Below are 14,195 nucleotides of genomic sequence, written 5' to 3'. Positions count from 1 at the left end.
GCCTAAACGGGCCTGAACCAGTTAGAACCGGCTAAGTGGGCCTGGTCCGATCTTCTGGGCCGGTTCTTCACTTTAGGACCGCTAGGCCTGGGACCATTTAGGACCGGGACCGGACCGGTCTTGGCGGGTCCAAACGGTCCCAACGGTCAAAAATTTAAAACAAACATTTACCCGTTTGGGCATTTAAAAAATAGTCGTTGGGTCTGCCAAAAATAGTTGTTGGCTATTTACAAAATAGCTATTTAACTCCCACCCCTCCTCCCCCCTCCAAACTTTGTTTTAACCCGAAACTTTTTGTAATTATATTTTTTCCCTATTTTCAACTATAAATACCCCCTCATTCTTTCATTTTTCTCACAAAATCATCAATCTCTCTCAATCTCTCTCTAATTTTCTTCTATAATTGCTACTATTGCTTACTTTATTGTTACAATTTTTGAAAAAATTATGACGTTGGTGAATTGAAGTTTTCAAGTCTTCAACGATAATCAATTCTCAACAAGTTGTTCGTCAATTTGGTAAACTCGTTCCAACTCTTAATTTTTAATATTATAATTTTATTTGTTTTATTCATTTTCTATTATTTGATTAATTAAGATGGCTTCCTTAAAAATATTTGTTGATAAAAATAAGAAAAATCCAAGAGTGGCGAATCTAGTGGCCAATCTGTTCCTCCTCCACTGCCCCGGCTCTCCGACCCAAACCCCATATCCGTCCTACACCTGCTATTCTTGATAGTGATAATAGTTTATTACAATTTACTGAGAGTCAATTTTTCCATAATGTTGGAGCTGGTGAACAATTAGACCATGAATTAATGAATGTTCTTTATTCTAATCCAACTATTGATGAAAATGATTAGGAGGAAATAGATTTTGATGAAACTCAACCGAATGACGATACACCCACTAGTCATGCTCCTGAAATTAATCCAACTAGTGATAATCCAAATAATGCTCTGTCTGATACTCATATTACTGCCCTCTATATTTTCTAGACAACGTACCAAACAGACAAAAATATCTATTGTTTGGCCTTTTTTTACTCAACTAATTTTACAAAATAAGGCTAAGTGTAAAACTTGTGGCAAGGAGTTAGCTTTTAAGGCTAAGTCCTTCATCTAGTAACATTTTTCATGTTAGATTATTTGTCATATTTACTATTTAATTATGGGTGATGGTATGAGAATTTTAAATATTGAAATTGAAAAAGTTAAAATGGCTCTTAACTGACTTTTTTATTCAAACCGTAGAAGTAGACTTAGAGAATATTTTAAAAGATGCGATGAATTTGGCCTAAGAGAAAGAAAGGTTCCTAAACCTTGTCCAACTAGATGGAATTACATGTATGAAAGTTTAGTTGTTACATATGACTATAGAAACCCCATAAACTCAACGTTTAATGCTCATGTAAGTGATGATGATGATCACCTTACAAAGCGGATTGGGCTAATGTTAAAATGATTGTAGATTTTTTTAGAAAAAATTTATATTGCTACAAATAAATTTTCTGGGAAATATTATCCTACTATTTCTAACTGTTTAGTTTATATTTCAGAACTTGTAAATTATTTTGCTCATTTTTCAGAGGGTGGGAAAATTTATAAACTTGCTATTGATTCTATGAGAAAAAAGTTTAAAAAATATTTTTTCCCTATTCCCCCTATTTATGGTGTTGCTGCTTTGTTAAATCCTTGTATGAAATTAGGAGGTCCTCAATTTTGGTATGAAACTGTTTATAAAGGTTTAGTACTTGAAGATGAGGAGTTGTCTAAACTTCCAGAAGCAATAGCCTCAATTAGAATAAATGTTCAAACTATTTATAATGCTTATCAAGTTGCATTAGATCATGCTAGACCAAATGTTCCAACTCCTTCTTCTTTTGATTCTCAATCATCTAAAAGAAGTGCGGAAGTAAGAGCACTTAGTGCTTGGACGGGGTTTAGGGGTTCTCAAGGTTCCACTAGTAGTGATTTTTCACAACTAAATAAGTTTGAAATTTATTTATCGCAGGGAATTGAGGAAGTGAATCCCGACGACTCCTCTAATCTTTTGGAATGGTAGAAGGACAAAGAAAAATACTTCCCGGTTCTTTCAAGGATGGCCCGAGACATTTTAACTATTCAAGCTCCAACAGTGGCATCAGAGAGCGCTTTCAGTCAAGCAAGATTTCAACTCGGTGATTATAGAGTGTCTATGAGGGAGAGCTTGGAAAACTCAGTACTTTTCAGAGATTGGATCCATTCGGAAAAAAGAAATTTTGGACTTGCTGAATTACAACCAGAGGTAGACGAAGCTTACGAAGAAATGCTAGCTGAACTTGCGGAGGATTCTGCTTCTCCCGAAAACGGTGATGAACAAGCTTCTTTTTCGCCACCACCAACGGAAATTCCTCCGGACCTTAATGGATTTATGAAGTTTGTAAGAGATACCATGCAACTTGTATGAATAAAAATTAGTATGTATTATGTAACTTATATTTTGGCACATCTTGATTAGTTTCTTTTTCTTCTCAATGGTGATATTATCACCTTATTGTGCTCATTCCATAGGGGAGAGTAAGACTAAGAAAGATGTTGTCATATTATTTTAATGCTATAATAAAATTACAACGCATTGCTTTGAATATCTCTTTACAATATTTTTGTCTTTAAATTTGAATTAAAAAATTTAGGTCATAATTCTATAATAAAATTTACAAGGAATTGCGTTAGATATTTTTATTAACATCTTTTTTTCTTTAATTTCTATAAAATATTTTTAAAATAATCTGTTGGGTCCACATAGCCCGCGGGCCAGGACCGTTTAGCCCGGGACCATTAGCAAGTTGGTGGTCTTTTTCTATTTATTTAAGGTTTAATAGCAAGTTGGTCCCAACATTACTTTCATAGTACTGAATACTAATAATAACAATAGAGATAACTATATAATGTTAAATCAATTCAATTCACATGCACATCGCATCTCTTTCAATTAATTTTAGTGTTACGTAAGACAATGCATATCTAAACTTTGTTCCCTTGTAATCATGATCGCGCTTTACTTGTAAAGAAAATGCAATCCATCATTATATGTCTTAATTAACTCTAAAATAATTAGTTTGGCAATTTTAAGTTTCATTTATTTGCACATATATGAATCTTAACTATTCAAATCTCAATCATTAAATGTATTTATCTAAATTTTAATTATTCAGGTCTTAACCATCACGTTTGTTTGTTTTAGCAAGCGTTTGGACATAAAATTACTATAATTTTTGAGAAAAGTAGTATTTGGAATTAAATTAAAAAAATATTTAAAATTTAAAATTATATTTGGACATATATTTCATTTGAAAAAATATTGCATTTTGTGAGTGGAGAAAAAAGTTTCTGAAATTTTTTATAAATAAATGGGCATACCACTTTTTGGTTTTTGAAAAATTCATTTTCGAATTGTTTCATAAACTTGCAAAATTTCATAGACAAACATATTTTTCAAAATTAATTTTGAAAAAGAATGAAATATTTTTTAAAAGGGGACTTAATGTGTCAAAAAAAATCTTAATCTTTTTAAATGCCATGATTAGAGAAGCACCGTAGGAAGGAAGTAGTACTACTAAAAATTACAACTTCTTATGACCAAGAATATTTAAAATATTAAATAACATATGAAAGAACGTTAGTTGAAATTGAAAAAAGAAAAGTTGTTTGACCTTACAAATGGTAAATATGTCATTGTCCCGTGGAGTATATAAGGCAACTGGTATTAATTATCTACATTGAATTTTCCAGTCCTTCATTGGTGTGCAAGATAGTAACAATTGATAGGTAGGACCAAACGCCTTTAAATTCCATAATTTCGCTATGCGGTGCAAATCTAATGCGTTTGTCAAAAGTCTCAAAGATGAAAATAACTCTAGGAATTATTGTTTTTCTCTTTTCCACAAGTTGTCTGGTATTTACTTTGGGAAAGACTAATATGAATTCACATAAGAAAATTAAACTTTGAGAACTAAAATGCTCCGCATTAATGGAGATTTTATTTCCAAAACTCGAATTCATGAGTTAAATAAATTAACAAATTAAAAATAAAAATACTTACCCCTCATCACCGCATTCACGGTTCATTTGGTTGGAAAAGATGTTATTCCGAGATTAGTTATTCCTTTTTTATATAGAGACAAAAAATACTACAATCCCGCGATAATTAATACCGAGATTAATTATACAGTAACTTTTTTCCAACCAAATATGGGATAAACTTTCTTAAATTTAGTTCCGAAATTAATTATTTCTTGTTCTCGTGCAAAACAGGTACTCAATGGTTAAATAGGGGAAGAGTCAGCCTTATAGATGTGGTGGGCAGCCCAAGAAAATTGGTGGCGTAAAACCAATCTTTAATTTGGGGCCTTTCAGAAGAAAAAAAAAAAATTATCATAACATCGATGATTCATTCCGATGTTCCTACACATAGAACAACACAATTTAGCGCAATTTGTCGCACAATAATTCACTTAAACCAACAAAGTATAGGTCGAGTAATGTGTTAAAAGTACAGAATTTTGGCCTAACATCAGTTGTTAATAGTTTCTTTTATAAATAATTTAGTCTCCCCTAAGATATTGTTGATTTTAGATGATAGAATCAAATTCATATAAATACCTCACTAATGATATCACTCGTAAAATTTAAATAATGAAAAATTTTATATTCGCGACAAGGGTTTAGGGAAGTGATTTTCTTTCTGCATTTTTTGTTCAAACGGTTACATCACTACTAAATTAAAAGTTATCTGAAATTTTTATATTGGGTTCGAGTTCTGTGGTTAAAATTTTTTTTTATTAAAACGTGTTCTCTCATTTATTAGGTGTTACGAATCTAGGTTAGTCGGGTCTCAATAAAAATACGAATAGAAAAGTAAAAGAAAAATTTGGGGCCCTAAAGCCTTTACTTCAGTCGCTTGACCCTTGAGCCGCCACCGAGTCAAAACTTGTATTTTGTGTTAAAAGGTTCATATATATATATATATATATATATATATATATATATAACCCACTAATAAAAATGATAGCAGTGCAAAACCCATAAACTAAAAATCTTAAAGCGACCTCTGCAGTTACCTTGGGGTTACTTGTTAAAACCATATCAATGTTGTGTTATGTCATGGAATAAGAGAAGCAAAGTATGAGAGGAAGATCGCAAGTTAAAATACAAAAAATATACATGCATTCCTACATCACTTAAAATCAGAAAAGGCCAACTTACAATATAGTTTCTTCTCCAAGATTTAATTCTCATCAACATGACAATCCACAAAATCCAAAACTTTCTGGAGAAAAAATTATAACCAAAGTGCAAATAAGCTAACAAACACAATATAAAACAAACTTATTTCATTTTAAACCTCATAGCTCCTTTCATTTTGCTTTCAGATCAAGAGAATAGCAAATTTTCTTGAAGGTAGGCAAGTTGTCATGGTAAAGAGGAATGAAAGCATCAATACTTCCATCTCCAATGAAAGATGGCACAAGAAACATCATACCTTCAGTTGGATAATAAGAAGGCATGAAAACAAAAGGGCAACCAGTTCCAAAATCCAAGTCATAGAATGGAAACCTTAACCAACTATCAACTTCCAAATTAGGGCAAAGTGTGTCTTTCTTCATGTCTGCTGTTGGGATGAGATCTTCATTGACTTCGTGATTTGCAAAGTCAATAAATGACTTGAAATACTTGTCATCTACTTTAGTAATAGCATCATGAATTATTTTTGTTGCAAAGTGAAGCGGTTCATTTACAAGATCTCTCACTTTTGATGTTGGAAATGCCCAAAGAACTAAGTTACCAAAAAATTCATCAGCCACTCTTGGTACCACTCTTCTGCGACCATCCACTGAGATTCTTATCTGCGTATTTTGTGACCCGTCTAGTTCGCGTGATTTAGTTATGACCCTCCATAAATGGGCAACAAGACTTTCGAACGTGCTATAAGTCTTGGTTTTCCCATTCATGAAAGAGGCATTTGCCTTGAGTTTCCCTAGGAACTCCAAGGTGAAATGGACTTTGTGAACAATTATGTTTTTTTCTGTATTCTCTAGTTTGATGAATTCCTTCTTGTTTACTGATTTGGACATGAACTCTGCCCCCACATGGTTGAATTCGATAAGTGGAGGGTTACGAGTGTGGAAAATAGCACGATCGTGTAAAGGGAGTGGAGTAATCTCTACACCACGACAAGCTTGACCCCACGCGACAAAAAAATTACTAGCCGCGTGGCCGTCAGCTATCATGTGGTGGCCGGTGAACCCGACCACCACAGAGCCACAAGTGAACCTTGTGACTTGAACTTGGATCAATTCCACTACATCCTTCATGCCAGGATGCAGCTTAAGCAGAGAAGGAGAGGGCTTTAAGGGCAATACTTCGTCTAACGTGGCATCGACCGATGCCTCGATGAATCTAACACCCTCATCGTTGAGAAAAACCGCGCGATTCCCATTTTCATCTTGGCCTATTCTCCCTGCCCATTCCCTATAAACTGCTAGGGTTTTTCTAAGTCCCATTTCAATGGTGGAAGTTGGCGGAGTAGGTGGACGATAGGCGTAAATTAAAGCCATTAAAGCATCATAGGTAATATTGTCAAAGATATTGAAGGAAATGTGAGTGTTGGTTGAAGGTGGAGTTCCTTCATAGAAAGGCTTGATAATTCTTGAGCTTTCAATTTTCACATTCATGGTTTACTATTTCTAAGCAATAATTTCTCTAGAGGGGTATTTTGTTCTGTTGATTGTTGTCACTGGTTGGCCTTTTATATAGTGAACATATGCACCGTTTTACACTTGGGGGGACTCAATTGTTTAATATATACAGTGGAGGCATAAATATTTGTTTTATTCGAGAAGGTGACATATTAAATTGGGAAAATAAAAAAGTTTGGCCAATTTGGGTTTGCAAATGTTTTTTTACACTAAAATTCCAAATTTTCATGAGCTTTCACAAATAAATCACGTGCTTCAGTCTCTACTTGAATTGTTCAAAATTGGCGTTTTTGGGTTACACCGACCGCTGACAAAGTATTTTAGCCGTGTTTGGATTTTGATTGAAATTTAAATAAATATTTTTAAAATTATGTTTAAAAAAAATTTAAAAGTTGAAATTGTATTTTTACATGTATTTTATTTTTAAAAAAGTTGAAGTTGTGTGAGTGAAAGAAAATTTTTTACCCAAAAACTGCCAGAAATTAGTTTTGGGGAACTTTAAAATTATTGAATTTTTTTCCCTAAAACATTATCATATTCATAAACAAAAAATATTTTTAGGGGTGTCAATGGATATTTAAAACAGATTAAATCAACTGAATCGAACTGATTTTAAGATTTCTTTTAATAAAATCGTATATTTTTATAACCGTACCGATAATTAGGGTATAATTTTTATTTTATGTCATTTTATGACATTAAGGAGTCGGTCGGTTGGTTGATTAATTTGTGTCAGAACAATAAAGTGCAGCATTATCCCGCGGTAGATGATATATTCTGTATTTGCAAAAAAACATAATTGATGAATAATTAATGCGACTTTTGTTTGGTAATTTTAAATAATAGCTTAATTATATTACTATGTGGGATCAATGTATTATTTATGTGTGATAAAATTAGAATAAATGTGTATCTTCAATGAATTGATTAAATTTGTGATGAAAATGATACTCTTAATAATAAGTAATTTAAGCATAATATTCTCAGCGTTATCAATCATTAAATTACAATTTATTTATTAATAATCACCATATAAATCATCCATGCGTGTATCCCTAGGAAGAAAGATCGATAATTAATTTATTATACTACTTCCCTGTCTCAAATTATCAATCGTGATTTATAAAAATAATTGTCTTAAATTATTTATTATTTTAACAGTTCAATATTAAATTAATTATTATTTTTCTATTTTACCCTTAATATTAATTGTTCTTGAAAACTACAAATAACTCAATTATGAGTAAATATTAAATGACAAGAGATTATATTTTAAGACATAAATAATGCTAAAATAATCAAAAACCTCTCCTATTTAATATTTTCTCAAGGAGAATAAAAGAGAAACACGATACATAATTGAGACAGATAGAGTACTAAGAAAACTAAAGGGTTGTTAGGTAGGACATATTAGAAAAAAATAATATATGCAATAACCTTGGTACTAGTTATATACCGTATTCAATGTTATTCTTAAACAAATGGGTTGACAATACCACAATTTTTATACATGTATAAGTATGGATAAAGATAGAACCGTCCTTTCGAAATCTTTAATATATCAAACTAATCAGTCGATATAAAATAATTTTAATATAACTAATCATAATATTACTAATTTCAACATTACTAATAAAACATATTACTATTTTTATACACTTTATCAAACGACCCTAAAGAACATTTGTCTCTAACAACAGCCAATTCCATCGGCATCTTAAAACTAAAGGAAAAGGAAGAAAATGCACCTTGGACATCTCCAACCTAAAGCTATTTTGACCCCCAAACGCTATTTTGGTGCTATGTCCCGACACCGTTTTGGTGTGTGAATAGTATTACCAAATTTGGTGTAATACTATTCATCTACACCATTACTATTCATTAATATTTTATTATTATCTTTTATTATATAACACTTTTAATTTAACATATTATAAACTTTGTAATTACTTATACTTTTTATGTGATATCTTTATAATATTAATTTTATATTTTAATTTTGGTGTATAATTTTTATAAATTAATTTTAGTATATTTTTTATATAAAATTATAAATTAATTTTTGTTATGAATATATTATATTATGGATGTTCATTTAGTACTCCGTTGTAAATAAGTTTATCCATATGAGACTCCGTCGTAAATATGTTTATCTATTTAGTACTCTCTTGAAAATAAACCTCCTGAAAAAGCTTATCCTTTCGGTACTCCATTATGGATAAATATTACCCATGATAGAAGATCATCTATATCTGGCACAACAACTTAGAGTAGCAGCTTACACAACAGTTTCCTTTCTTCTATAAATAGAGGAGAATTCGGTTCATTATGTACATAAGTTGAAGTTTGAATAATATATCAGTTTCTCTCTATACTTGTCTTTACTTTACTGACTTTATTTTATAACACGTTATCAGCACGAGACTCTGCCATCTCGAGAAAATACTTTTAAAGTATCAGAGGTACGAACTTTCTTTTTCTAAATAATGTCAAATCTTTCTAAACTTGAGTTTGTAGCCCTGAATATATCAGGCAAAAGCTACATGTCTTGGGTGCTTGATGCCGAAATTCATCTTGATGCGATGGGTCTGGCAGACACCATCAAAGATAAAAATCAGGCATCAAACTAAGACCGTGCCAAAGCAATGATATTTTTACGCCATCACCTTGATGAGGGCCTGAAAATGGAATATCTTACTGTTAAAGATCCAGTCATACTGTGGAATAATTTGAAAGATAGATATGACCACCTGAAGATGGTCGTTCTTCCACAGGCACGTTATGATTGGACCCATCTAAGGCTACAAGATTTTAAATCTATCAGTGAGTATAATTCAGCTATGTTCAGAATTATTTCCCAATTGAAACTATGTGGTGATAATATTATTGATCATGATATGTTGGAGAAAACTTTCACCACTTTTCATGCCTCGAATATGCTCCTGCAGCAGCAATATCGAGAGATTGGATTCAAAAAGTATTATGAACTTATCTCACATCTTCTTGTAGCCAAGCAACATAATGGGCTATTAATGAAAAATCATGGAAGCCGACCTACTGGTTCTTGTCCATTCCCTGAAGTGAATGAAACGAACTTCCACCAAGCTAAGCGTGGAAGAGGACGTGGCCCCAGTCGTGGTTATGGCCGTGGTCGGGGAGAAAACTCTAAAACGTGGTAATAAAAATACACCAAAGAACTCTCCTCACCACCAGCAGTGGAAAAGGAAAGAACAAAAGCATGAAGCGGTGCAAGCAGCAAAGCCAGAAAATGCATGCTATAGATGTGGAGGAAAAAGGCATTGGTCACGTACATGTCGTACGCCAAAGCACCTGGTACAATTGTATCAAGCCTCCCTGAAGAAGACAGAGAAAAATGCTGAAGCAAATTTTATTTAAGATAATTTAGAGTTCATGCATTTGGATGTAGCTGATTATTTTGCACTCCCAGAAGGAGAAACAAGTCATGTGATCGGTAGTGAATCTGTAGAAATATAAATATTTTAATTTTTATTGTTTATAGTAGATAGTATGGTTATGTAATTGTTGTACATAAATAAAATTTATGCTTTGAAAATAATGTTTACTATCATATTTATTTTGTTTATGTCATTTTAAAGAATAGGGATAATCCTCAAATTGTGTTTGGATCAAAGACCAATCATGAAGATATTTGTATAATTGATAGTAGAACAACTCATGCCATATTCAAAGATCAGAAATACTTTTCTTATTTTCATAAGGAAAAAGCAAATGTTTCTACAATTTCTGGTAATATAAGTTTGATTGAAGGCTCCGGAAGAGCTACTGTATTTCTGTCTAAGGGAACAAAACTTATAATGGACAATGCATTATTCTCCTCCTAGTCCCGAAGAAACTTGTTGAGTTTTATAGATATCCACCGAAATGGATATCATATTGAGACAATAGATGAAATGAACGTGGAATATCTTTGTATAATAAAGAATATTTCTGGCCAGAAATGTATTGTAGAAAAGTTACCAACTTTATCTTCTGGCTTATACTATTCAAAGATTAGTACAGTTGAAGCACACTCTATCGTAAACCGGAAGTTTACTGATTCAAATACTTTTGTGCTTTGGCATGGCCGGTTGGGCCATCCTGGATCAATAATGATGAGACGAATTACTGAAAATTCGAGTGGGCATCCATTTAAAAACCTGAAGATTCTTACAAATGATGAATTTCCTTGTGATGCTTGTTATCAAGGCAAAATGATCACTAGACCATCAACAATGAAGGTTGGCATTGAGTTCCCTGCCTTTTTAGAACGTATACATGGGGATATATGTGGACCTATTCACCCACCAAGTGGGCTGTTTAGATATTTTATGGTCCTAATGGATGCATCTTCAAGATGGTCTCATGTGTGCCTACTATCATCTCGCAACCTGGCGTTTGCAAAGTTATTAGCCCAAATAATTTGATTAAGGGCACAATTCCCAGATTATCCTATAAAGGTTATTCACCTTGATAATGCTAGAGAATTCTCATCTCAAGCTTTTGATGATTACTGTCTATCAATTGGGATAAAAGTTGAACATCCTGTAGCTTATGTTCATACTCAAAATAGCATTGTAGAGTCATTTATTAAACGATTGTAATTGATAGCAAGACCACTACTTATGAAAAGAAAATTGCCCACTACTGTTTGGGGCTATGCTATCTTGCACGCAACATCACTTATCCGTCTCAGACCAATACATTATAATAAATATTCTCCGTCACAATTAATTTTTGGTCATGAACTAAATATTGCCCATCTACGAATTTTTTGATGTGCTGTATATGTGCCAGTAGCACCACCACAACGCAGTAAGATGTGCCACCAAAAAAGGTTAGGAATATATATTGGGTTTGAATCACCCTCTATTATTCGCTATCTTGAACCATTAACGGGAGATTTATTTACTGCTCGATTTGCAAATTGTCGATTTGAAGAAACAAATTTCCAACAATCAGGGGAAGAGAAAAAGGAAATCAAAAGAGAAATTGTGTGAAAAGTTTCATCATTATCTCACTTTGATCCACGTACCCCTATATGTAATTAGGAGGTCCAAAAGATCATCCATTTACAAAATATAGCAAATCAAATGCCAGGCACATTTACTGATTGGAAAGGAATAGCTAAGTCACATATCCCTATAGAGAATGTTCCTATCCGAATTGATGTCCTAGCAGGACCATCTACTAGCATGAGAGCTAGTGAACTTAAAGCACGCCTGAAGCGTGGTAGGCCTTTGGGTTCTAAGGATCGAAATCCTAGAAAAAGAAAATCGACAAATTATCAAAATGATATTATGAAGGGATCTCCTGAAGAGACCCAAGATCTGATTAGTTCTGAAATTCCTAAAGAAATCAATGAACCCGAGATTCAAGTGAGCGAGGAACTTTTAATAAGTTCTACTGGTGATGGGATTAATTTAAATCGATCTGAAATAGTTGTGGATAATATTTTTGCATATAATGTTGCACTTAACATTATGCAAGATAGTGAGGATTTTGAACCCCGATCTATCGAAGAATGTCAACAAAGATCTGATTGGCCAAAATGGCAAGCATCAATTCAATCGGAATTGAAGTCACTTGCTAAAAGAGAGGTCTTTGGACCAGTAGTCCAAACACCTGCTGGTATAAAGACAGTTGGTCATAAATGATTTTTTTGTGTGAAAAAGGAATGATAAAAATGAAGTTAAAAGATACAAGGCTCGCCTTGTTGCACAAGGATTCTCACAACGACCTGGAGTCGATTATGAAGAAACATATTCACCCGTTATGGATGCCATAATATTTCGATATCTCATCAGTTTAGCCTTACGTGAAAGGCGTGAGATACATCTAATGGATGTGATTACAGCTTATCTGTGCGGGTAACTTGATAATGAGATTTACATGAAAACCCCTGAAGGATTTAAAATGCCTGAAGCATATTCAAAATCTCGGAAAATGTACTCAATCAGATTACAAAGATCTTTGTACGGTTTAAAATAATCTAGGCGCATGTAGTATAATCGCCTCAGTGAATATTTACTGAAAGAGGGTTACATAAATGATGTTATTTGTCCATGTATTTTTTTTAAAAAGAAAATGGCTTCAGAATTTGTTATACTTGTTGTTTATGTTGATGACATAAATCTTGTTGGAATTCCAGAAGAGATCCAAAAGGCAATTGAATATCTTAATAAAGAATTTGAGATGAAAGATCTTGGAAAGACAAAACTTTGTCTTGGTCTTCAAATTGAACATAGAGCAGACGAGATCTTTTTCTATCAATCTGCCTATACATAAAGGGTATTAAAACGCTTTTACATGGACAAAGCGCACCCATTGAGTACACCAATGGTTGTTCGATCACTTGAAGTGAATAAAGATTTGTTCCGGCCTCCAGAAGAGGATGAGGAACTCCTTGGTCCCGAAGTACCCTATCTCAGTGCAATTGGTGCACTAATGTATCTTGCTAATGCTACAAGGCCTGACATAGTATTTTCTGTTAATTTACTTGCAAGATATAGTTCTTCTCCTACACGGAGACATTGGAACGAGATTAAGCATATATTGCGATATTTAAAGGGAACTCTTGATATGGGTTTGTTTTATACTAACAAAGATAGTGCAGATCTTGTTGGTTATGCAAATGCAGGTTATTTATCTGATCCCCATAAAGCTAGATCTCAAACCGGGTACGTGTTTACATGTGGAGGTACTATCATATCATGGCGCTCCACAAAGCAATCTATTGTTGCTACTTCTTCAAATCATGCTGAAATAATAGCTATTCATGGAGCAAGTAGGGAATGCGTATGGTTGAGATCAATAATTTATTTTATTCGAGAAAAATGTGGTTTGGAATGTGAAAAAAGACCCACAATTTTATACGAAGACAATGCTTCATGCATAGCCCAATTGAAGGGATGATTTATAAAAGGAGAAAGAACGAAGCACATTTCACCAAAATTATTCTACACACACGATCTTTAGAAAAATGGTGACATTGATATGCAACAAATCCGTCAAGTGACAATCCGGCAGATTTATTCATCAAATCTTTACCAACTTCAACTTTTGAGAAGATGGTATACAAGATTGGAATGCGGAGACTTAAATATTTGAAACAAGGTTTTCATCAGGGGGAGTAAAATACACGATGTAATCTTTTTTCTTTATTAAGGATTTTTCCCACAGGGTTTTCCTTATAAGGTTTTTAATGAGGCAGCTAGCAATGCGCATTACTAAATATGTGTACTCTTTTTCCTTCACTAGAATTTTTTCCCATAGTAAAGTTTTAACGAGGCACATTATCTTTTAATGAACATCCAAGGGGGAGTGTTATGAATATATTATATTATGGATGTTTATTTAGTACTCCGTTGTAAATAAGTTTATCCATATGAGACTCCGCCGTAAATATATTTATCTATTTAGTACTCTCTTGGAAATAA

At 33.0% G+C, this 14,195-nt stretch overlaps 1 protein-coding gene across 1 annotated transcript; it reads right to left on the bottom strand.

The window, feature by feature from the left end:
- Window positions 1–5,183: 5,183 nt before the first annotated feature.
- Window positions 5,184–6,810, bottom strand: LOC104116773 (agmatine hydroxycinnamoyltransferase 1-like). Its single transcript, XM_009627711.4, has one exon. The coding sequence runs from the start codon at window positions 6,712–6,714 to the stop codon at window positions 5,398–5,400; it is 1,317 nt and encodes a 438-aa protein (XP_009626006.1). The 5' UTR covers window positions 6,715–6,810; the 3' UTR covers window positions 5,184–5,397.
- Window positions 6,811–14,195: the final 7,385 nt, after the last annotated feature.

This window comes from Nicotiana tomentosiformis, chromosome 11 (assembly GCF_000390325.3).
Source record: "Nicotiana tomentosiformis chromosome 11, ASM39032v3, whole genome shotgun sequence".
Taxonomy (NCBI): domain Eukaryota; kingdom Viridiplantae; phylum Streptophyta; class Magnoliopsida; order Solanales; family Solanaceae; genus Nicotiana; species Nicotiana tomentosiformis.
The sequence above is the reverse complement of the archived record's forward strand: the minus strand, read 5'-3'. Positions and strand labels throughout refer to the sequence as shown.